We start from the raw sequence: 26,743 nt of genomic DNA, 5'->3' as shown, positions 1-26,743 counted from the left end.
CTATGTTTCTAAATAAAAGTACATCCCCTAAAATGACCAATTTCCTTTACTTGCAAAACTTCTAAATGTTAACCTAAATCATATAGGACCCAAAGCTCTATCTTCAAGACTGACTTAGGCCTTTCAGGAACCTCAGCCTTTTGAAAGCGTTAACTATTCTCCAAAGTCACTGGGAGCATAAGAATCAAAAACATCCAAAGTGGGGGCAGAGGGGACAACATAGAGGAAGATCCACAAGAGAAGAGGGAAAAGGGAAGGGTGAGCAGAGAACCCATCCAGGCCAAAGGGCCAGTCTGGCCAGACTTCCCACTCAGCTTTGGGACTGCTTCAGGGCACCTAACACCACGCTACTCTTGCAAGGCACAACCCAGCTTCCCCTCTGACCATCCCTGCATGGCCAGCACTAGCTTTCAGGCAATTGTAATGGTGCGCTCTATGAGGGGGAAAAATATATATATACACACATTTTTTAGGAAAACGGGGAAAATTCAGCAAATTTTTCCCTTCTTTCTCAGTTTTCAATTTAACTGCCAAATCAATCACTGAAAACACCAGAGTTTATGCCACACAGATAACTGTGAGCGAAGACAGAATAAAGAAACATGCTGAACTTAATTAGACCATGACAGATTTTATGCTTTACCTTTGTAACTGAGTCCTACAGACAGATGTGGGATTTTTTGTTTTACCTTTCAAGTGACACTCTCTCCTAGTCAGCAACGTGGTGGGAGCACACTGAATACTTATGCTTATCTAGTCAAACATAAACTGAAGGCTGGATTTGATATATTGGACTAAAGAGCTTTATAAAAGTGTAAGACTTGGCTTTTTCTATGACCAAAAAAACGGGCAGAAGTCTGAATAGGAACTATCCACTCAACACGAAGCGATACAGGTAAAACTATTTCAAAAACCATTCGGACAACACAATACATGTCCTATGTTGCATGCCCCCCCCAAATACCTAATGCCCCCTCACACAGCTACATACATCAGAAACATACAGAGTTGACCTGTGCAATGTGAAGTGCTGCAGTATTTCACTTCTGAATTATTTTATTATTTATTGTAGGAGAGAAAAAGGAAGAGAATTTTAAACAAAATTATTCATCTTGTGACACAAACATAATGAGGAAAAGAACAAAAACAAGCCCTAAATGAGAGCTAAACATGCAAAAGATATTGAAAGCAGTAAAAAGGAAAAGCGGTATTTAACAGAACACTTGCAAAAAACTTTAAGAGTGAGGAAAAAAACCAAAATCCCTGACCTGCATGTAAAACGCAAGCAGCAATCAGTGGAAGACACTCAAGCAGAAAAGCAAGACACTTCAGAGAGGGAGCGCTCCGAAACACAACTGAGGGCTACGCTAACAAACCCAGGAATAAAAGTCCATTTTAGCTGCAGCATTGCAGCCAGACAGCAATGGAGCTGGGTGAAAAGCAGGAAGGAAGGGAAACAATGGATATAATCCTATAAAGTTATTTATAGCAGAGTGACTAATAGCATAACTTCTTTTTTCTTCTGTGGTCAATTTTATACAGTGGAAATGCTTTAAAGTTGTCTTCAAAGAACTACAGCAGTGTAAAATGGCTTTAAATTGTGAGAGAGTATGCCACAATTTTTTCTCCCTTATTTCAAGCATTTTAAAAGTTTTTTTCTACTCTACCGTCTGCAAGTATGTTTAAAATAACTGACATTAGACAAATTATGTTTTCCCACCCAAAGGCTGTTCATTAAGAGGGTTTCCTGTTGATAGCCTACGAAATAGCACATCCTAAAACTGAAAGATACAATGTAGCTTAACCAAAAAATAGAAGACACTTGCTTTTCCATCTGGGTGAGCACAACCCAGAAAACTTATCTGCCCCCTTGCTGACACTCCTCAGATTTCTGCCATCTTGTGCATTGGGTTTCATTCAACAAAATTTTGCAAACCACAACCTTAAGCCAGGTGGTTGGATGGCCTGTCACTAGAATTGCTTCACATATGTAAGTAGGTTACAAAATACTGATCTAAAATATTCCAAAGAATGTTGAACAAAGGCTGTTCATCAACTTCTCAGTTCAGCTGGTCTCAGTATTTGAGGCGCAATGCCACAGAGCTTCAAACAATGAATTTGAATATTAATGCCACAACAATCAGTTCACAAGCCACTGGCATAGTCAAGTCTTTTCTTCTGACTGAAGCCCAACAGGGTCCTGTTCTTTCTGGCATTTCACGGATTGATTCCACCACCTTGTTTTATATTGTTATTAGATGATTTCAGATCTGTATTTTCATGGCCATAAGACTACTGCAGCCTGAAACACAGACCTCTGCAAAGACAACAGTTAGTAATTCTACTTTTGTGTGAATCCAGATTTGTCAGCGGATCACTTTTACAACCATTAAGACCTAACAATCAAGTCTAATTTTGCAAATACATGTTTTTGCATTTGTAAAGGCCAGAATTTTCAGGCCTCAGACCAAAGCATATTTCATACAATGAACAACTCATTAGCAGCCCACTGAAACTCAGGGTAAGGATTTTGCTGAAACAGTATTTAAGTAAGAGAAGTTAATACACACATGCTGCTGCTCTTTCATTTAAGTATTGCTCAGTAGGTAAGATTAAAATCATATTTCCCCTTTTAAATTACTGCTTCCATTTGCTCTTTCATGGCAAGATTGGGAAACATTGCAGTTACAAGACTCAATGCCACCACTTTTTGAATCACATGTAAGAAATTTGTTTAATTAGCAACCCTTAAATCTATTTTTAAGGAAAAAAATCCCCCACCACACAGACACATTGCAAAGCATTATGCCTATTTATAAGCAACTGCCTAATTTCTAATAATGACCATTAGTACAAAACCGCGTATTGAGGAACTTTTTGCTTAAGATCAGACCTCAATTGCAAAGTTATCCTAGACTTAGCTGGTTAAAATGAAGGATACACACATACTCTCATTTCTTCCTTTCTGGGGGAAAAAAAACACATTCAGAACCTAGTGATAAAAATTAGTAAGGATACATTTTTCTTCTTTTCCAACCTCTGACTGAAGTAATCATAATTTAAAAATAGTATCTCTAAGGTTAGTACAGAAATTGCTTTTCTATGCTCAAGGTCAATGTAAGGAATCCAAGTACTCCTTTAGTTTATAGGTTATTAATCTTTTGGTTTGATACCACATATAGTAGAATTACTTCGTTTTACTCAGGGAAGTTTCAGTATTGAAATTATTTGCCCCAAGCATTAAGTTAATGTTTGTCAGAAATTCAAGGTGTTCCCTTTTAAGTCTCAGTTAAAGGCTCTCGCTTCCAAAAAGTATTTATTATGATAACTTCAACAAAATGTTCACTTCTTTAGATCATCTGTACAGAGAAGTTGCTATAAAGAATAGGACCACATTTTTTTCCTAAACACAGTTCCTTAAGATGGTATCTTAAGCCTATAGCTGTGTATTTTCCGTAGAGTTTTAGTTAGGATGTTATAAGCAAAGTAAATGTAGATCCTCAAAACATAGCAGGAACAACAAATCATAGTCAGGTCCTTGTTCCACATTTTGTCTTAGAAGAAATTCCCAGGCATGCAGACTCATACGATACTGACGTTACTGTTTTTACTCTTCACTCCTTGGCTGGATAAAACCATGGAGCAGGAAGCTACAGTTCTAAATAATAATCTAGACAATGGAACTGTCTCAGCTGGCTTTTTCCTAAAATTGGTATTGAAACTTAGCTGCTCACTGCTGATTTGTAATACCTATTGCACATGTTGAAGTGTATTTTTAGACATTTTCTGAAAGTACATACCCTGCTGCTGTTCCGAGATCAGGCCACCACCACTAACTCTTTACACCCAAGCCAAAGGAAGGATTTTTAAAAACAAGAGGCAACTGGTGCCATGCCCTAGGAATTAACGATATTTTAAGATAATATAGAATATCTTGTAAGTACACATATGCCAGAGTTAAAAGAGGCACTATGAAAAGCTTTTTGGCTTCTGAACAGGTACAACACATTCTGCAATGATAAATGCAATCAGCAGCTGCATGTGAACTACTTAGAAACAAAATCAATTATTAGCCAAAGCAAGAAAGTCTTTGTCAGTGCCCACCTACAACTCTTAACCCGCATTTTCTGTGATTCGCCTTGCAGTGCAGTGCTCTGTTTCTATTTTCAATTAGGCCTGGGATACAAAGGTTATTGTTTGGTACAGCTATGCTGAAGAAAACAATTCTTGCTACTTAATATTAAGAAAGTTTGACATACAAGGCATCTAAGTACGCACATAATTCTGACAGTATTGCCAGTGCATCGATCAGTACCATGAGAAAAACAACTACTAGCTCCTGAATACAAATGGCAAGGCAAGAATTTGAAGTTTCAGAATTTATACATCTTTCTGTTAAAATACAATCCCCCAGGTTGGCATAAGCATTCTCTCATTGAGGTGTCTCTTGTGTTAATGGGCGGCTTTCTCTTCACTCAGCTCTCCCAGGAGTCATTTAGCTTTGTTGCAAAAGTTTTCAGCTACAATTAGACTTCTGCTGAGCTAGGAACATGTTTTCTCTTTTTAAAGAATAAAATTCTTTGCCTTGCTTTTCTTCTTCAAGCAAATTAACACACTGATTTTCCCACCACAAAAACACATTAACAAGGCAATCTGAAGTAGACCACCAATGGTTTTCTGGCAGATACACAGATAATCTCAATACCTGTAAAGTAAATGTTTTTCTTAGAAAGGCATAAAACCAGTAAACATTAGGTGATTTTTTTTCACTGCCACAATAATAATCAACTGCAAATATGTACATACCCATATAGGCTGCCCAATGTATAGCTCGTCTGTCTTTCTTGTCAAATGCATTAATATTGGCCCCTCTAGACAACAATAAGCTGACCATCTGAGTTAAAAAGAAAAACAATCCTCTATTCATAATGGAAAACAGTTTAAAGTTAGACAAAGAAAAAACATGAGAAAGGGCAGGAGAAAACAAATATATTTAAATCCTTTGAAAACACTTACATTTACTCTGGTTTTGAATATTCTGAATGTTTAAATAAATTAGCTATCCACACTGGTAGCAATAATGAAAGGGCTAATAAATACAAAACTCTAAGCCAACACAAACATTTCTAATTTAAAATATGGCAAAGCTGTGGAATATTTGAGATCATCAGGCTTTTACTAAGGGATACACTAAAGATAATGAAGAAAAGCAAGCCTACTGCCAGTTTGTCTCCAACTATACATACATACACAATTACAATGGGAATTTCTCAGGGCTTACTTTTCAGGGGTTTGATAACTAGTGAGTTATAGCTTACTCTATTTTCTACATTTCCTCCACTTTCAGTGGCAACACATTCCATAAGTTTGCTATCTATTGAATAGAAAAATTCCTTGCTTTATCTGTTTTAAATTTATCTCCTACTAGTCTGAACTCTAGCTAACTCAGGCAAATATGTCTGTCAAGAAAAGGTGAACACTGCAATAACCTTCCAACTAAATGCTGTAATGTATATTTTCTGCTATTAAACTATACACAGATGCATACAAAAGAAAAATTCAAATATGAAATAGAGGTTTGGTTTGTTTCCTTGGGGGGGAGGAGGGGAGACAATGCGATTTTTAACTGAGACACCAAACGTTAGAAATGTGGTGGACAGAAAGATGACTAGGAAACAAGCTAAGAAAAATAACACATACCTCAACATGTCCACTGAAGGCTGCATGATGTAATGCAGTTCTACCTGCTCGATCAGACACGTTTACATTACTTAGGAGAGGTACCAAAGCTTCAGCACATTTCACAGCTTTATTTGCAGCTGCTATATGTAGGGGTGTCTGCCAGTTTTTATCACGAGCATTGACATCCGCTGAATGCTTTAGCAACACCTGAACAGCATCCTGAAAACATTTACAAAAAGAACAAGCTACTTCAATGAAGATTTGAAATGCTATGTACGCCTTAAATCCATGTACGGTATATCAGAATTTAACTAATTTTTACTTTTTTAAACCATATTCTCATGTTTTGAGATTTGCAGTTTATCATAAATCCAATCTTGGGGATGTTCTCAAGGACATGAGCGATACACTCCCTACAGGATTCAAATGAACCAACCATTTCCAGGTCTTGTTTCAAGTTCCTTGAACAGACTGGCAAGTTGTTTTGTCATTACACCTAATTCACAAAGATCAATGCAGCTCCTTGGGATTTCCTCCATTGCTATGGATTAGTGAGGTACTTTGAATTTACAGTGCATTTTCATCAGTCTGTCAGGCCCTTTTTTTTAAACTGTCAAAGTCTAGAAGTGGCAAAAAGGCATGGATAACTTAATAAATGCACATGTAGAGAGCCACAGTAGCATAAAGTGCTACTGCACAACTTCCAGCTCAAACACTGAGCACAAAAATAAATTGTTGGCACTTTTAAAACACAAGTAGTTATTGGAAATCTCAAATTGCACTGTGGTACGAGAGCTAGGCATTACTCTCAGTCATAAGCAGAATGTTAAATAACACTGAATTACATTTACTGCTAGAAACTATAATAAACTGATAAATTTCTTCTGCTTTCAAAAACAAAAAAGAAAAGCATTAAAGTCAAAATGCTCCCTCATTAACTTGTGATTTAAGTGACAAATGAAATAGTTTCTATTCTCTAAGAAACCTAAGTAGATTTAATACTTGCAAGTCTAATCAATATTTTGAACTTTTGGCTTTTTTTTTTTTTTTTTTTTTTTTGAAACAAACATTAGGAAAACTATCATCAAAACAAGAATATTTTAGAGGAGCTATTACTTCATTTGTAGAAGGAAGCACTGTAGTATTACTATAAAAATAATTTATCTTATATTCTTCTAAACCAAATGAATTTCAAAAATCAGTGAATCTGCTTAGGTTTTGTTTTGTTTTTGTAACATACACCAGGCACACAAATATAAAGAACAAAGAAGAGCAAAATCCATATTTCCAGTTATTTGCATCATCCAATGTCCTTGTCTGATTGCGACTGTCCTTGCTTCAGGGGTAAGTCCAGATATGTGATACTGAAATCATTATCAAGAGTCCTTTTGTTATAGCTTTTTCAGCTAAAGCCTAAAACAGTGTGTGTCTGTTACCGGCGAAACGGTACCTATTCGCACCAACCATCTCCCTATCTCCCTGTATAGTCTCTAATGACTTACCATGTTTAGAAATAGAAAATTCTGACAAGCTCTTATCATTGTTTTTAGGACAAATATCTTGACTGTTTTACAAACCAAATACAAACAAAACATGTCTTTTATTTAAAATAGTCCATATTTTAAAAAAACAACCACAGACATATTTCTTGAAGTTATCATCATCTAAGTGCATTTTGCCTGCAGCACTCTTCCCTGCAAGCTTTACTGTTTTAATGAGCCTTCACCGTCTCAGGGCTCAGGAGAACACACAATTTGATGCTTCACTCAGCTCCCACAGGAGCAGCCTGAAATATCTCAAAAAGAATAAATGGTATTTGGGAGTAAAGCAACCTTGGAAATTTGTTTTCAAACACCTTTTTGAATAACACGATCTCCACATCACTCACTACTACTGCTACTGGCAAAATAATACAATATGCCCAGAGAATTCAAAGGTAAAAACTAAAGTGAGGTTGTTTAGATAGAGTTTGTGGATTGAATGCTTGAAGCTCAATGTCTGCCAAAATCAAACTGTTCAATTTCATCTCCCCCACACAAATTTACACAGAATCTCTAAAAAAACCCCTTATTTTTGAGTCACAGTATTTGCATAAACTCTTCCAAAAACAAGCTCAGCATTTCTTTGTTTTGAACTTCTCTAGGCATTTAGAATTCCGATTAAGACATCAGTAATACAGGAGCAATGACAAATTCACTTCTTTTATTATGACATTCTTATAATTACATTATTGGTAGGCTTCAAAAACATTATTTTATATATTTCATTTATAATTTTTAAAATTATTTGCATTACTAGTAAGCGCAAATTAGGATCTTTACAGTGTTCTTTATTAAAAGATGCTTATAGGCCTTGTTTATTTCTTCAATGCCTGAAGGGACAAGTCTATAAAAGTGAAAAAATTCAAAGATTATGCTGCAAAAGCCATGTTAAGCCCTGCTGCATCTCTAGTTTGTCCATGCTGAACTATTCTGATTACCCTAAGAAAAGTACAATAGACCTCAGAATACTGAATGTAGGAGCTTCACTGTCAGGGAAATGGCATTTGAGCAGAGAGCAAAGCTGAGAACTGCAAGTTTAGCATTTTCTCCATTTCTTCCTACTCAGACATATGATATGTTCTCAATATGTTCTATACTTATATAATTAGACATTTGTATGTAGTTAAACAAACTGTTGCAAGTGTGCTGCAATCCCAAACATTTGGAGTGTTTTCACTTTGTAAAAACTGAACAAAGGATGGAAGGTAATTTGATACATCTTATTTAACATGAAATTGTCAAAAAACCCCAAAACAAAACCAAACCAAAAAACATACCTCACTACAAGATGCCACAGCTCTGTGTAAAGGAGTCAACCATTTGCTGTCTTTGGCATTAACTCTAGCTCCTATAACAAAAAATAAAGAGAAATAAAGAAAGAGAAATTGACAATATATTTACAGAAAAAAACCTAAATATTTTCAAGTACAGAGATACAGGTATTAGAAAATAATTATTCTAGGCTTATTAATACAGCATAATGCCAAAAATGGAAATGGATTCTTTTCTCCAAACTGAAATCCATCCTCTAAGAAAACTCTTATCATTGCAGCTGTAATACTCTTCCAAAGCATATTCACCTTTTTACTCTAGGTAATCTTCTGTATTTCCAAGTGCACATAAAAGAACTGCCGGATAAGAAAGAATCACTCCTTGCCTTCATTCAGAAAAGGAGAAAAAAAAAAAATTCTCCGACTTTCCTACTATAGCTAGGATTTTCCATTAAAAGAGAGAAAGAGGCAACGTTTATTCCCCAGGCCTCCAATTTCCTTGTGATGGGTCACTTTGCTGCCTAAATATATGTAGAGTGGTGCTTTTTCTTCTACCAAGGGTAGAGAGTTCCTCTACTCCACCATGTCACTTCTCCCACATCGGCACCTCCCATCCCCGCCTTCAACAGCTCCAGTGCAGCAACTGCACCCTCCTTGCTACTAAAAGGACACCTGAGAAGCAGCCCTCCTTCACAAGGAAGGAAGCTGCACAAACGTGTAAGAGACACAAGCCTGGTTTTAATTCTTTTTTTGCTTAATAATAAAAGGAGAGAAGGATTGGGGGATGATTTGGGGATGTTTTTTCCAAAAGAAGTTTCATGAATTTTTAAAATACTATATTTATGTATACACACACACACACACACACACACCCCCCAACAGAGAGAGAAAAAAGACAGAAAGAGTATATACAATTATATTAAAAAGTATACCATGTATAACAATAACCTTTTAGGTTTTTATACATCTTAAATTGAAAACTTTATTTGAAAACTAATGTTTTCCTTCCACAAGACTGAGAATTTACAGAGATGTGACTGCTTATTAGACATAACATTATGTTACAGAAAATATTCAAATGAGAATTACGTAACTTCTGTTTTAGGTATCATGGAAGTCTAATAAAAGATACCACCTCTCAACAGTAACCTTGCCCTGACTACACTCCAATCACAGTAAACTCCCTCCTTTGCTTATTAGTGAAAATTTCCATTTAATGGAAAACCAATATTTATAGGAAAGTTCCAACAAAAAAAAAAGCGCTGCGCAGCTAGAGAACACACACACAAGGTGCAGTCTTCCATGGACAGAGCTCAAGCAAAAAGAGTTTCTGGATGTCACTAGAATCATCTTGCAATTTTTGATGATCTTTCCCAACAGGCAACAACCTGAGTGTAATCAGTAGTTATGAATATAAGCAATGTATGATCCATCAGACATACACATCTGCAATTATTTTTGCTGTCTTCCACATTATTTTTAACCACATCTTGTTTTTAGCAGACAAAAGCAAGAGCCAAAACGATGGTCAACTAGACTTTGCATCTACAGCCAACAACCAAGAAATGAGGACTGGCAGAGTCTAACTGATTTCTAATTCTAGCAATAGAAAGGTGCTATTATCCAAAGCCTCTCTCATATCCCTTTTGTAGCAATCTGTAAGTGGTAGGGTACATCTGCATTCTTTAGAAAAGATAGTACAGTAAACGAACAAAATAGCAGGCACCCAGAAAAAAGGGAAAATTAAGTAAGAAAAAAGGAAGAAGTCCTAACCAAACTAAAAAAGTGACTTCTTGCCATTAGCAGTCCTTAAAACTAACCCCCAAAATGCAAATAAACTGATCTGACAGTATCACTGTCTTGACAGGCAGCTGTGTCTGGCTTATTTGCCATACATCATTTGGACTTTGGAAAAATATAAAAGCTTTAAATAAGACCAAGATTTCTATGGCAGGGAAGTGCCTGTGCTGCGAACAAGTGAACACATAGGGATGCTTGCATAATACAAACTTTCTGGAAACCAAAGCATATGAGGTCAATAAAAATCAAGAATATGATTTAGCTGACAGACTTGGTGAGATAATCCATACAACTATGACATTAGCAAGAAAAGAAGTGAGTATTTGTAAACAAGAAACAAAGAACAAGCTTGCTTTTAGCTCCAAAAGGATAAGACCAACTTTCTAGTTTCACCTGGATAACAAAGAAGGAAAGAGGGGACTGTAAGACTTCAGCACACTTAGCTCTGCAATGAACGAAAAACAGAGCAAAAGCTATCAAGGTGAATAAAAGGAAGCGTGAAGTAAAAAGCTCACAGGGAAATTAGAAAAAAACCACATAAACTTATATTAGAAAAATAAATAAAAATTATTCCAATACGGAAAAAGGTAAGAAATGCAATAAAACATCAGCAAGATATACCTCATGCTCTTCAGTTGACCCAAACACAGAAAGTGAAATTTAATTAAAAAAAATAAATAATACCAGCACAGAATAACAGAAATCATAAGACTAAAATAAGTAGAAGAGAAGTAGCAAGCACCTGACAAAGTTTACAATTTCTCAGAGAGGCTCCTAGGAAGAGATTTAATGCCTTCTTGCTGCAGACAAGAAAAAGTCTAAAGGAAGAGCTAGACACACATGTTCTATTAGTTTTAGGATACAAATTTCTTTACAGCATTTTAAAGCAAAGTACTATTCTGAATTAAAAGAGTTACTTGGTCACTAGCCATCACTGTGATTCTCCTTAAGAAAACACATATGCAACACTTGAGGTCAAGTCAGATGCACCAGGTGACCAAGGCTGAGCCAGGTGTACCAGCACACTCAGCAAGTGGGACAAAGGCACTTTCCCACTGCAAGAAAGGGGCAGTTACCAAAGTCCCAGGGAGAACATGCTCAGAGATCAAGCTATGTTTATGGGTTCAGTTAAGTCATTCACTGACATTTCTGGTACTTCTTCTACAACACAAAGTCTAAAATCGCATCAGAAGAGAGTACAAATAAGTACAAAAAGATACTGTACAAGAGGTTCTCCAGTGGTAAGTTAATCAAATTTGCTTGGACTAAAGGAAAATAATATCTCAAAGTGTCTTTTGTTTCTTTGGATAATTATGGGTTCATTTCTTACTAGAATCTTACTAGAATTTCTTACTAGAAAAAAATGAACAAAACCCTCCCCAAAAGCCCCCCCCCCAAACCCAAACAAAATATCCTCAAATTCCACCCCCGTAAGTGATCTTCCACCCAACAAAGAAATAAGAAATCCTAGGTGCAGGACAGCCCATATGTATCAAAGAAATGTAGTATCTAGACTCTAAAATAAGATATCTTCTTTTCAAATACACAAAACATTTATAGATTCTCTGAAAAAAGGGCAAAAATAAAAGCTGACTTTTAACAAAAGATCTAAATCTCAGACTGACCTACATAAGAAAGAATTACCAAGTTTGCTTTTTCACGTTGGCAGCAAACAATTCTTGTTAGATCAAAACGCACAATTTTAAAGTGGTAATTGGAACAAACCAACTACGAAAAAATTACTTATGCACTATTAACGTAGGAAGGCTGTGGGAATCAGAAGATCTGCAGCTCTAGATACGTTAAACAAAAGAATATCTGAAATGAACATGAAAGATACTTTCACCCTTAAATTTCTCCAAAAAGACATGCTGCCAAGAACAATCTAAATTTCACAGAACAGCTTCTCCAGCCTTGTATCTGAGGACATTACCCCCCCTTACCTACCCCCCGCCCCCCGGGGCTGTTCTTTACTCCTGAGCACATGATCTTGGGAAAATGTTTCAGTTCCTCCCTCCCCCTCTGGATGCTCCCCATGAGACATGAAGCTCCCTCAAACCTAGCACACTGATACCCTGTGACACTGCTGAATTTTACAACCTTGACAGCGTAAAGCTCTATCCCAGATCTTTGCAAATAGATTTTGGAAAATATATTACACCTTTGTTGAATCTCTTTTGCATTTTGCAATTCGCTTAAAGATGATTTGAATACATGCATGCATAGATAACACCGCTGATGCAAAATGACTGCTGTGAAGCTGTACCTGCTGCTGCGTTAACCACAGCACTTCTCACCTGAATGCATTCAGACACAAGCTGTGCAGCACTTTGCTCTTTCAGAGTGAGCGGCAGCATAATTCAAACTACGTTAAGAAAAGACTGGTCTTCCAGTTCTCAGTAGACTTGGCCTTAAAACTTCAGAAAAGCATGACTTTTAATGTCATTGACTAGACAGGATCTTCCTTCAGCATTTAAACCTGTTAATGCTACCTCTTCCAAGGACCTATTATTGTCCTTCATTAACAGTTGATACATTTGTTTAAACTGTTCAAATATTTTAGGTTTACTTAGGGTGAAATTTCCTGTATTTTTCTAATTCTGCAGAGCTTGTAGAAGAATGTTTTGGAGGCTTTCCAACCAAGATATCAAATACAATACTAGACGCAAATAACCATCGTCTTTGCCTGAACGTAAAAAAATTATGTAAATGATAGTCCCCAAAACAGCACGTTACAAGCATTAACCAACCGACTTTTCTATCTTGGTGCACTCTTCAACTGAAACATTAACCAAGGTCTTTCTTCATCACCAGCTTTTGCTAGCACAACCTGGTAAGTTTGCCCATCTAAGCAAACCTGAAACCAGAATGTTTTCCTCTTCAAAATGGGAAGTGTTACAAATTCTTTTTCCCTCCTCCCCTCCTTCAATCTTAAATCACATTTTGCAAAGTTGCATTTATAAGACTGACAGTTAGAAGAAATGTTTTATTTAATAAATCTAGCGCAGCAGCTACTGAAACCCAGCTGCATTTGCTTTTAGAAAATTTATTTTCCAAGAGACATTTTCCAACTGGCTACATGCATTGATTTATAGTATGATCCTGGAATCTTTAATTAGATCAGTCTGTATCTGGCAGCTGCACGTTTAAATGCCATCAGCCCCCAACACCTGGATGAATGCTCCTGCAATCCAGTTGCTACTTTCCCGATCTCATTACCCTTATATTTGAGTAAGAGCTAGTGTCTCATCCCTTCTGCCCTTCAAGAGATGCAATGAGGGCCTGAGCAGGAAATGCTGCAAGAAACAGCCATGCACCTTTTTCTTTATTCATCAAGTGTCACAAAGCTATATGTAGCTGTAATTCATCACATCATCTTTTTGTCATCTTTCTGCCATGATCCCCTCCCTTCCCGAGATAGCCTACACCAGAATCCTTCTGATTTGTACACTCCCTTAGAAGACTAACTTACTTAATCCCCACATTATTTATACATCACTAGTTAGAAACAGATTTAGAAAAGAAATACAATGGAACTGATGAGACATTTCCATCTTTACTCACAGTACTAATTTGCAGTGTTGAATTGCTTTCCACTGCTCTGTTTGTGGTCTGTGTTTTGAGGCTGTCAAGGACAGAATTTTCCTTTACTATTGCACAAGATGTGCAAGGGATTGTACAGTATCACTGTATAAGCAAATAAAGCAAAGGTGGTTTCACTCATACAATACAGACACCCATATTCAGTATTTGAAAGCCTGAAAAATTGCTTACTTAGGAGTAAGAAATGTAAATAAGGTTTTTTGTTGTCGTTAGCTTTTTAAAATGAAATCTAAACCTTGCCTGTTAATGATCAGTATGTTAAAACACTTTCAGGAATGATCTTTGCAGAAATTAGGAAGAACCTCAGTAGAAATCATTTAGGAAAATCAACAGTTCATACTGTAACTGGATTCTATTTAATGATTTTCCTAAGGGCCAGTATTGGCTTAGGAAGATTTCCCCTTTAAAATGGTCAATGTTGACCCAGAGAGGAAGGCCCTGCAAATACTTGAGAGCAAAAAAACCCTCTTTCTTAGATAGAAAAATAAGTAAAAATTCAAGAGGAGATACAGAAAAATTTGTAAAGTAAAAAGATCTAAGGAGTGAATGGGAGCAATTGGCAACAGAAACCTAGGTTAACGTCCCCTTGAAAAACTGGAAATTTGGAAAGTTATTGCTGTAACAGTAATAAATATGACTTTATTAAGGGGAAGCTTTCCAATATTTAGAAACTAAAGCTGTAGCAGAGGATCTACAGAATGGCAAAACAATCAGAGGGAGAAGACCGAGGCATCTTTCGATCCATCATAATGTTGCTTCTGTGAGATACAGTAAATACAATGATGTCCTCTCAATACAACTTTTTTGTAATTAAAGAAAACCCAGATATATGCTTACTATGAAAGGGGGGGGGGGGACACACACAATTAAGGCAAATCTATCCTCCAATACTTTAGGTTGAAATAAAGAGTCCATTTCCTATTGGAACTCAGCAGTTTCTGCCTGTCTACTGGACCCGCTCCATCCCAAATTCCGTATTTCAGAGAGCAAAGTTATTCCATTAGAGTCGTTGAGCTAATGAACGCTTCTACATTTTCATAAGCCAGTCTTGTTCTTCCTCCTTCTCTCTCTCTTTCTCAAAAAAGAGGTTAAAGAGTGTGTTAACTACTTTCTTCCCAGCAACTGACTGTCACTGCTGCCAGAGGGAAGTTAAGACAGCTGTAAACAGAGGGTGGCAGCTAACATTATGGCTAATGGCAGAGGAAGTGGCTTATAAAATAGAATCTGTGTAAAAGGATCCCCTGTGAAACCCTCCTGCACTTGGGTACATTTCCTAGCCCAGCTACTCCTCCTATATTTTTACAGTTATAGCTGTATATATATAACAGCTGAACTGCATGACTTATTGCATGGACTTCCAGTACTTGCATGGTTTCAGAATTAAAGGAAAGAAATAAAGTTTATATGAGTAGGATGATGTTGCAGGATCTTTAATATCCTCCAAAATCTATCTTGTTGTTATTGTAATGATAGCTTTCCAGCATCTACATGATTCTTGCATTTTCCAGCTGACCCAGAGGAAAGCACAATAAACTGCCAGGTTGCCAGACTTTAACTGGGTTGTGTTTGACCACACGCTCATGTATGCCAAGTACCATGCAATGAAAATCAGTTCTGACTGCATGGATCTCATCTGATTCAAAATACAAATTAACACAACATATAAAAGATATTTGGGATTAAACAAGTGAAAATCTGTCATTAGTATTTACTTGCCAATGCATTATGGTAACAATCTATTGAAAAGAAAACAGGTAATTCACATGCTTATTTTCATGAAGTGTGTTGAGTTCAGTCAAGGTACTAATGATATTGTCTGTATGATATTTTAAAGATGACACATGAAAAAAGTTACTAGTCAGTAGAATATAATCTGGGATCACACTGATCTGTCCTGCTCCTCACATGTCAGTTGCCTGCAGAATAGACTGATGGCATTAAAAAGGAATTGTAGGATACTACTCATATCATGTAACACTAATTGCATAAAATATAACTCACTGTATCAAGTACAGAAAACTAAAACCACAAGTAAGGATTCGAAATTCCAGTACTCAAGGACAAACTGGAACAATGGTTTTTAAAAAGCTACAAGACTCTCTACAGCAGTCCATTTGAGGGACTTAACTGAAAGAAGAATTTGATACTTTCCTTACCAGGACTTCTTTGAAAGGACAAAGAGTTGAATTAATTTAACTTTCAGATAACTGAATGCTAACTTAGTCAACATTCAGTTAACTAAGAGTTTAAGTTAGGTTACTTTTCTACTACTCAATGGTTTGTCATTAAGCATTTAGATAACTAAATTCAGTGCAATTATGCAAGGTAATCATGTATTTATGCACCAGGTTTTGTAATTATGCATCAGAGCTGTACATACATTGTAATCATGCAACTTTAATAGATGCTATGACTCTGTAAAGAGTAACGTGAAAAAGAAAATACTTCTAAAATTATGAATCTGAAGTGACTAAAATGTAATTTTTCCCATCACTCTGCAGATGAGAAACAACCAGCTTTACAACTTTTATTTACTGTAAATCTCCTTACTTAACAAATTTAAGATTCTATTTGCTTATCTACCTACAATCTAAAGGAGAAGGATACTTGAATATTCACACTTCCGCAGACTATAGGGGTATAAGAATTCACTAGCAAAATGTTCAAATCCTCAGGGGACAAGCTGATAAGTAAACTACTAAAAAGTTTATTAGATTAAAAAAAAAAAAACAACCCACGCTCAAGCAATCTAGATGTGAAGCACCAAACTAGAGTTGCTGAAACAATTTGCTTCCCTATTTGCAGTCTACATCCAAACTGACATCTTCAAGCCCCTTGCCCAGGCAAAAAAACACAATGAGAGAGATCACAGAGCAACCATGAAGTCTGGTGGGTGAATAACTCACTAAAAAATTTGAAAACTAAATAAATATGCTCGTAAGACTAAGAGCTTCTTCTACAGAAGTGTGCAAGTAGGTTGAAACAGTTACATCTTCTGTGGGTCTCGTAACTATCATAAAGTGCTACAAAATTATGGTACTAGTAATTTATGATCCAAAATACATTTCTGAAAGGAAGCCAATGAAAGTAGTCTGTACTACCTTAATTCAATTCCTTGTGTAAATATATTACAATAGGTCAATTATAAGCCATACACAATTTTTGCATGCAAATTTATTGTATAAAGGAGGTATTATTAATTTAACAAACTATCTTCTCATTATTCAAAATGAGGTCTTGCAACATGGCAAATTTTGTTCAAACCTTGCTGTGGTAACAGATGTTCTTCATTTGTTCTTTTACGCTCACCTATTATGACAAAATACAACATTATATATCTTTGTCTCAAAGGAGAGATTTGATCTCCAAATGAATCACAATAGATGAATGTTCCACATCTTTATGAAATGGAGATGATGATAAACTTAACCTCAGTTCCATCTGTGGCAATTAAGAGATCGAAGTTAAAATGCAGAACCCAAGATTTTTGTTTTGAGACAGCTAGATACCTGACTTCTCAGAGAAATAGCTGGCGCAATACTTCCAAGTACAGCTGTGAGCGCTCACACTTCACAAACTACAAGATCTCAAATCCAGGATTTATAAATGAAGACTGAATTGGCGACCACTTTTTAAAAGAGTCTGGCTTAAGCTGCTTGCATAAGATCATAGATTGCAAACAAGTATATAGCAATGCCTGAGTGCAAGACAGCCTTTCACACTGAACAGCTTTAACATACAGATATCCCTTTCTCATCCTGCAATCAATGCCTGCCTTCATTCACTGATGAATGCATCAACCACTGGCATCTGTGCCTCCTTCACCGTACCACCCTGATTCATCCCCTGAGCAGTCCCTCTGTGTGCAACTCATGAAGCAATGCTTCTACAGAAAGACACGGACATGTAAGTGAAGCCCACAGCGTAACGCAAGAGTACGGTGAGGTTAGACTGATATTGCCTATAACATTCCTACACATACCTTTCAAAGCCTTTGATTTTGCGGTTGTTTAAAACGTTGTTTTGTACAGGTAAATCTTGATTTTATTTTACTAAGTTTTACTGCATGACGTAATGCCTCCCAGGCTTCCTGAACAATCTCCAGACACAGCGGCACCCCACATCCTCTCCCCCATGCAACTATTCAACTTGGGACTATTTGTACAGTCCCAACGTCTCAGTTCTTCATCTCCCTCCTTTGTTCTCCCATTTTTCTAACACTCTTGTCCCCAGGCTGCATGCCTAAATAGCAAGACTAACCTTTCTTCCCCTATCATCCCCCAGTCAGGATCTTCTTTCATTGATACCTGAAAAAGGATAACTCTCCTATCCTAAATCCTGTGCCTGAGAGAGAAAAAGACTCAATCACAGTTCTGGTAACTGGACTCAGTTCACCCAAAGCAGTCAGGAACTGCAGTCCCAGAAGTATATGACTACAACTTTGCAATGATTGTGAAATGGCTACATTTTTATCACTGTGAAACCACCCCCCCCCCAAAAAAAAAGAAATATCCCTTCCAAATCTGAAATTCCTTTTCAGAAGGTGTCATTATAGATTCTCAAGAGTCATCAAAACTTTGGTTTTCTCTTGATAAGGAAAAATAGCATGCTTTTCCTGACCCACCTTGTCAAGAACATAGTTGCACTCTTCTGGAGAAATTTTTCTTATACGGCCTAAAACATTTTTCAACATGGAATATTTCAAATGAAAACATATTTTGCTAAGTTATAAACAAATTAAACCACAGCATTATAATTAAATCTGTCTTGCAATTTCAATTGAGTTAAAGTTTGGAAGCGCCTCTTACAATCTTAACAGTGATATTTCATTAAAGAAAAATTTGTTATTAAAGATAGAAATGAGGGGGGGAAATAGCCATTTTTTGCACGGGTAAGGTATGCCATTAAGCAGAAGGAAGATAAAAGAAGTTCTACGGGTACATTTACAAGTTCTAATCCCGCTATTCAACCTCAGAGCAGGTCCCTATCATGAATTAAGCCCTGAGCTACCTGATGGGTGGGTTTGTCCAAGGCCAAAGAAAATCTATTCAATATCTGAGTCCTGAAGCTGTGATTTCAGATTTTGGTTGCGGGTTGGTGGACTTTTTGTTTATTTTTAAACATTGAAATGAACTGCCTTACAGGACTTGTACTTGGTCTTGGTACACACACACACACACACACACACACACACACACACACACACACACACACACACACACGAGTGATTTTAAGTTTTTCAGCAAATGCCAATTATGTTCTAGGCATTTAAGCCAACTGAAAAAGATACTGAGAAAAATAGTATGATCAGCTTTGGATACAACCTTCTATCTTCATTAACCATTTTTCTGAAAGCCAGTTCAGAACAGTATCAGGACAATGTTATTAAGGTCTACCTATAACATATACACTATTATGTCTTTAAACTGCAATTTTAAACTGCCTAAAGCTGAGCAGGCTACATATAAAAATAGCTGTAATTGAGAAACCTTTCTGTAAAAAATATTTTAGAGGAAAACTACACATTATTAAAAGACCAATAAGTCTGCAAACCAGATTTTCAGTATAAACATCTTTACTTCAATTCCTAGGACATTAAATAACTAGACAAACTAAAACGTACATAAATATTTCTTTGGATGTGCATAGAGGGGTTTTTTTTCCCATTAATAGGAACAGAACATACCAGATAAAATAAGTAGTTCAATAATTTCTGCATCTCCCAGATAGGCAGCAGCATGTAAAGGGGTCCTTTTCTCATTATCCTGTGGTAAGAGGGGGGAAAAAAGGTTTTATTTAAAATAAAAAGTATGTTTCAGCATTCTGCATGAGTTATGAAAAAACTGCATAAAAAGCTGCATAAACTGCATCTTCCAAATAATGTACATTTTATATTTTAAAAAACATACTTACTCTAAAGACATTAGCCACATTCATCAAGACAAGCAAGCTTCTCCCTAAACGACAGTTACACCTCTAAAGTCAACTAGCACATTTTCCTGACATACAAATACTGCCAGATACTCGTCACATCAAGATTAACCTGTCAGTTAGGAATATTGTTCACTTGTCTGCAAAAACATGAGCTTGATGCTGTCCTACACAGTAAAAAAGATGCATCAAGCAGCAACTGGTGCGATACACATTTTCTTTGGAAAGTTAAGAGTTATTTTCCAGTCATTCTTAACATAGAAAGTTAAAAAGAAGTTGGAGGGATTAGAGGCAAAAATATTCAAATCAAATTTCAGTTGCTTACTTTACTGTAGATGAGCAAAGAGAACACAGAGACGTAATTTATTCTGCAGAAAACACTCTACAGGATGCAAGTAAGAACCAACACTTTTGATTAGTTCAAGTTGATCTAGTATCATTTTGAAGGTATCAGTGAACTTAGATGTACACAAGATGCATCGATGAAGATAACAATCACTTTTGAAAGACTGGAACAAAATATTTCTCAAGTCTTTAAGGATCAGTGTCCATTCCTGTGGACCAGCTTACTGCTTAGATGGAAAAATAAGGCAGTGCAACTTCCACATCACGGTGAATAATAAAAGAAAGAAATGAACAACAGAAGTGAGCCAATTCGCTCTTCGGGGGCAGGCTGCAGAAAAATTAGAAAAACTAACCATCAGTAAACGTCCTGGTTCTGGCCTAAGCCTTATTTAGATTTCTAAATCTTTTCAGTAAAGTTTCAAACATATGAGGAAGAGAGATAATAAGCACGAAGGAATTTTATGTGACACAACTTTTCTATTAATTTAACTGCTGTCACAACTGCGATAAAATTAACACACTTTTTAGTCGACGTTCTACCACAAAGAGTCTCCCTTGCCAAAATAATCTCACTCAGGGAAGCCCTCTTACACCACCACCACCATACGGATGTTTTTCTGAATTTCAAAAAGCAGTTCAGATACGCACTCTCATCAGACTGAAGCATATTGAAAAGCGACTCTGATTTTGTGCCTCCAAAAGAGAAACCTTCAGGTTCTTGAGCTTTCAAAAGAGCTTGCAGCATACCAGAAAAAAAACTGCAAGTTCATGGCAGAAGAGATCTGAGAGCAAAGGCAGAGTTAGACCTAAGAAGTCATTTCTGAAACATATAATGAGACAGTGTCAGAACTCAGACCATTGAGGGGGGAAAGAAAAGAAAAACAGGAAAAACACAAAGGCAGCTCCCCCCCACCTCCCCAGCAAAAAGGAATGAGCTTACTCACTGTATAATCCCTACCCCCCAAAAAGTCCAAGTTACACATTCACCACATTATCAGTGTTTTGAAACTTCATTTTTTCGATTACTCACTGGTAATCGAAAACTGAGCACTACAAACCTGACAGTGATGTACCCTGAATAAAGAATCGATGCTGCTTGTTTTAACACCCTATAAGTGCCTTGCAGTACAAATTACTCATCAGGATGTGTGTCATTTGAGTTTTAAAAGCTCATGACAACAAAAGACAGGCGCCTGGCACTCAGAAGCTTGCAATCTAAATGGGGGAAAAACAAAAATAAAAATGGAGACACTGAGAGGAAGCACAAGGGCACAAAGCAGGCCTCATGAAGAGCGCTCCTCAATGCAAAGGAAGCAAGCGGTGCCCAGCGATTAAAGGTAGTTTTCATTCCTCTGATCTGGAGCAGCTAAGCTGCTGCAGCTATCTAATAATCTGCAACCTCGTTTAAGCCTTTTTGGTAACACTAAAGGGTCTGTAACCTACAACCTGAGGAACACGGACCTTTCTGCTGAGAAATTGGGTATGGTGACGTTCTCTGCAACTTCACTGCAGAATTAGAGAAAGCGAGATGGGTCCTGCATAAACCTCTCTATAGAGATGGTATTCTTTCCAGAGCACAAGCAAAAACCACACTCCCCACTTCAAGGGCAAAATATTATCAAATTTTCATCACATTTGGTGTTTTTCTTAACATACCAGTGACAAAAGTCATGCTAGTTCTGTAACCCATCGCAGATCTTCCAGTAAAACAGGGGGAGGAAAGGGAGTTGATTGGTTAGAAAAGCTAATCATTGAACCCCAAATATTTTTTCCTGAAACATCGGTGGTCCAAATTTTTGGTAAATCCAAGCCATTTTCCCCCCAAACTCCAAATTCAACTAATGGAAACTGCTGAGCATCTTGAAACTGCCAATATACAAAAACGAGAACAGCGCAAACAGAGGCAGTGTTTTCACTTGGGAGCCTCTGTCTTCCCAAGCTATGCGCTCCCAGCCATGCAGAAACGTCAGGTTTGCTGCTCGAAGGCTGACAGTTCAAAAATACTGGAAACCTACCTGCCAGTCCTGCCACAGGGAGCACACGCTGGAAACTCAGGGTTTCCTGGCTCCCTGCTGCAACACGTATGCAGCAATACGCACGCGAAGGGCTGGGAGAGGCTTCCCTGTGCTGCGGCACCAGGGCAGCTCTGCCAGGACGCGCTCCTGGGTGAGCTCCAGAGCTGGGTATTCCCACACACCCCCAAACCAAGCCGGGGTCTCTACCGGGGCAGCAAGTATTGGGCAGGCAGAGGGTGCTTTGGCAGAGGCCCTGGCATTTTTTCAGTTTCACAGCTGTCACTTCTTGATGCTTCCAAACTTTTTTTTTTTTAATTAACACATCTGTGAGAAAGATTTTGTTTTAGTCCAAACCTTATTTTCAGAACTTATTAGAAAGTCAGAAATTCTGCATTGAGCAAGCTTTCAGCAGCATGCATAAGCCTTGCCTTCCATTAAAGGAAAATCTGTTTTATTCTATTTGAAGTCTTCCATTTTAGCAACGAGTTTTAACAAGAAATCCATGTAAAAAGTTAAGAGAATTCTGCATTTTAACTGCTCCTAAAATACTGCTATCCTGATCTCGACTACTTTCTGTTAAAAAGACAATAATCATTTGATCAGCATGCAATACACTAATCAAGCTTTCAGCTTTAATCAGCAACTTTGCAAATAGAAGGCCTTGCAGTATGAGATATCATGCTAATATAAACACTGTCCCCCAACTGGGCCTAGTGTTGTTTCTTTAATTTGATAAATTTATATTGTGAAATGCTTCTTTCAGTGTCATTTAAGGGGTTTTGTAATTTTTTTAAGTTCTTGTTATACAGAATATAAATTCTAACTTTTTTTGTACTATTTAATTCCAAATAATGCAGTATTATTATGACAGCCTTTAAAAGGCAGAAGAAAGAAAAGCAAGTGTTTTGCTATCTTCATTTTCCTACTCAAAAGGGAACTACTAAAAAAGTGCAAGATAAATGTGATTATATTCCAGTAAAAATAGCAAAGTTTTTTTTTTTTTTAACATACCTAATAAGAAACTCCAAATTCTAGATATTAGTCAATGCTACCAACTAACAAAAAATGAGTAAGAGGGCTGGGTCCTTAAGGAAACAATTTTCAGCATGACAGTTTTATGTCACATGAAAGGTGGGTGGGGAAAAAAAAATCATATTTATACACTCCTCTGTTACATGAAAACATAGATTCCTTCTGTTTGCAGTATTTTTCATTTTGCAAGTCTCCCAAATAATTATTTTACCTACAAATGAGTTTCTGTAAGGATTACAGCACAAGAAATCCACAAGGCGGCGGCTTCTTACCCTGTTAAAACCAAACTTGAGATAAAAATGACAAGGACAGTTGTGCTAAGAGCTTTTTCCATTACTCCCCTCTTGTTTACCAAGGCCTAGAAGAAGGCAAATTCTCCTTTGTTTCCATTTTACCTTAAATGTTTGACTTCAGCCATTTCACCGGCTACTTCAGAGATCAAAAGTACAATGGATAAATCTAAGACTAAGTTAAACATGCTACATTCAAATCCACTGTTTTTTACAGCAATAACTGTCCTTTGAGATATAAGAATTTATTCCTGGTTTGGGTTTTCTATCAGCAGGTGATTTAGAATCATTATATAAAACTATAAAGAGTTTTGAGGAGCTATAAACACCTTAAAGACAGGGCTCTTATCCTACACATACTTAGCACAAATGGCAGATCCTGACTACGGCTTCCTCAAGGGCTTATTAGGGGTTATATAACTCCTAACTTGTATCGGCCCTTCAAATAATTCAGCATCTATTGATCTGAAAACTTTGAATTAGAAAACTGTGGAAAAAACCTGAATCCAACTCACCTCCTTCATAAAAAACTTGTCTTATCCTGTTTGCTTTTCAAATCCAAGTTTTGTCACAGCACTTTCAAATACTATTTTCAGGTCATACTTTCGTGATCACACTTAAAATATCATGTAATAGGTGTTTTCTGCTATACCACTTGCCAGCTGCCTGTTTCAATACCATCTGTTCCTGGGAGAAATCAACCCCAAATAAACAGATTTAAATCTTGAAAGTGTTTTAATTCCTACATAACTTGTAATATCTTTACCAAATATTTAAGAGAAACTTTAAAAAGAGAAACTCTTTTAAAAGTGTTTTCTCATGTAACGCTTCACACTTAGTGTATTCACCTATTAGGTTTGGAACTGGGTGTGTTCAACCAGCACGACTTGTGGCAACTCCTGGGTTTGTACATAATGAATAAACACACAATTATAAAATATTTCCAATTCTTTGATAGAGTCAAGTACCATAAGGGTCTCTTCCAATGTGAAATCACTGGTGCTGCAAATAAATTCTGAATTTATTTGCAAATTTTGCTACAAATTTTAGAATTAATACTTTGTTAGGTAGAGTAACTTTCCTTTCTATACAAATATTTTTTGTTCCTCCACACAAAGAATACCACAATCAAAGCGTTTGATTTTTATGTTCCAACTTTAAACTTCAAGAAGTTTAGTTTAGGTACCTAATTCTGTCATTAAGGTCACTAACTCCTTGAAAGTATATCCAGCCACAAAGTGATGACTTAAAAACATATGACTTGATAGAATTTGAGAGTCAGTTGTATTATTGTCAACTGAAAGAAGAGAAAGATTAAGGATTTGGCTTCAAAACTGGTAAACCTATAATGAATAGATTAGTTTCCTGTCACTGCCTTGAGCGTTATTTATCTGCTATTTGTTTGGATTTTGTTTTTAGTATTTCTTAGCTCAATTTTCAAGATAGCATTCCTCAAATTACTGTATCATTAGCTCCATAATTAGCTCCATAATTAGAATACAGAAGTTGGATTTGTCATAAAAATATCAAATTCCTAACTGACTTTGGATAATTTAACCCTTTTAGAAATAGCAGAATTGTTTTTTCTCCTCAGATCTCAAATTTAAGATGCCGCTCCACATAATGAGCAAGCTACAATAAAGGTCTCCTCAGCATGCTTAAAAAGAACAAGAAAGCAAACTGTTAACCATAAAAATCATATATGTAACACAGCTAACAAAGTACTCTTTGAAATCAAATGACAGGAACATCACAATCTGAAGAGACTGGATTCTTCATGCTAAATCAACTAATTTCTTGAGCTAATGCTCATATTACCATTTTAATAAACTCTTGCATTGTATTTGAAAGAAGCATTCTTCGAAAGCCCGCTATTACACATCCACTAGTGAGAGTTATCATTAAGCAGTGTATTTCAGGACGCGTCCTCTTTATGCCACCTGTTACGACAGAACAAATCTAGCCTTTCTAGCTAACCAAATCACAGAAAATTGAGGAGGAATCTTTGCCCTTTTGTTCATTACAATAGCAGAGCCTGATTACTCTAGAGACCTCATCTTGTAGGGGAGGAGAAGTTTCAGGAGCGCTAGGAAGGAGGGTCGCTTCAATTATAATCCGCCAAAACCCAGTGCTCTTTCTAGCCACGATCTCTAGCACCAATTAAATGTTCCCCACTCTCTTTCACTTGATTCTAGATAACAATAAAATACTGCCACACTATGTATTAAACTGCTGAATGATTTACTTTGTCAGTGCCATTGTAGCTTTCAGAGACCTTAGAACAGAACAAAACAAAAACCACCCACACAATAAGCGACTCCAGCATACTGTTAGGTATACAAAAAAAAAAAGTATCAAAGAGAACTACAACCTGGAAAAAGATCACAAGACAACCATTTTAGGAGATACTAGTGAATACAGTAAAACAGTTCTTCAAGTGTTTCTACACACACATAAATCCCACTCTGAGCATGCATGTTCCTCAAGAGCACAAGCTCACAATTTTCTGAATTGCCACAAGACAAACCAACAAAAAAACCACACAAAACCCCACGCATAATCAGGTACAGTGACACACAAAAACAACTGGCAAGCAGTGTTCGAAGAAAAGGCTATTAGCTACACACCTGCAAGGAAGACTACAACTTTCCTCTCCAAAATCTGATTTTCCAAGTCTACCCCAAAATGCTCAGCAAGCGCACAGGGCTAACGCAGAGCGCTGCTCGGGCCTGTACAGTGCACGCTTCGGAGACGGGACAGCAGCGTGACACGGGCCTGCCTGGCTGGGTGAGACAGGGAGGGAGCTACTCTAACCAAGCGGCATTAAAAGCTACACGAAGGGACCAGCTGCTATAGCCTGCTTTGGTTACTGATGGAGCTGATCAAAGGCCAAGAAATTTGGCTGTAAAGCCTTTTGAGCTACAGCCACATTTCCCACATTAGAAAAAACAATGTTTAGGTTGGTGGGTGGGCCTGGAAAGGGTCCAAAGGCCATCGCACAGGAGACGCTGGCCGCAGCAGCTGCCGACGAGGTCCCCAGCAGCGCAGGACCAGGCTCGGGGCATTCCCAAAGACATTCTTGAAGGCAGTCTTCGGGCTCCGGCCAGCTGGCCTGGGCAGCAGGCTACGGGGAGATGGCTGCGCGCCGCTCAGGCGGGCACACTCTTGCCCAGCCTCTTGAGTCAGGGGGCACGAGAAGAACCACAGTCTGCACAGCGGTCAGGAAACCTCCT

At 37.2% G+C, this 26,743-nt stretch overlaps 1 protein-coding gene across 4 annotated transcripts in view; it reads right to left on the bottom strand.

The window, feature by feature from the left end:
* The window catches only part of ANKRD28 (ankyrin repeat domain 28), a 128,485-nt gene that overhangs the window by 40,981 nt on the left and 60,761 nt on the right, over window positions 1-26,743 (bottom strand). For all 4 annotated transcript variants that reach the window (XM_064506243.1, XM_064506242.1, XM_026103742.2 and 1 more), the window contains exons 3-6: window positions 19,584-19,662; window positions 8,501-8,571; window positions 5,701-5,901; window positions 4,807-4,894 (exon numbers count right to left, since the gene is read on the bottom strand). In XM_064506243.1, the coding sequence (XP_064362313.1) occupies window positions 4,807-4,894; window positions 5,701-5,901; window positions 8,501-8,571; window positions 19,584-19,662 (439 nt within the window). The remainder of the gene's footprint in view (window positions 1-4,806; window positions 4,895-5,700; window positions 5,902-8,500; window positions 8,572-19,583; window positions 19,663-26,743) is intronic.

The sequence above is a fragment of the Dromaius novaehollandiae genome, chromosome 2 (assembly GCF_036370855.1).
Source record: "Dromaius novaehollandiae isolate bDroNov1 chromosome 2, bDroNov1.hap1, whole genome shotgun sequence".
Taxonomy (NCBI): Eukaryota; Metazoa; Chordata; class Aves; order Casuariiformes; family Dromaiidae; genus Dromaius; species Dromaius novaehollandiae.
Note: the sequence above shows the minus strand (reverse complement) of the source record. Positions and strands in the feature narration are given on the sequence as shown.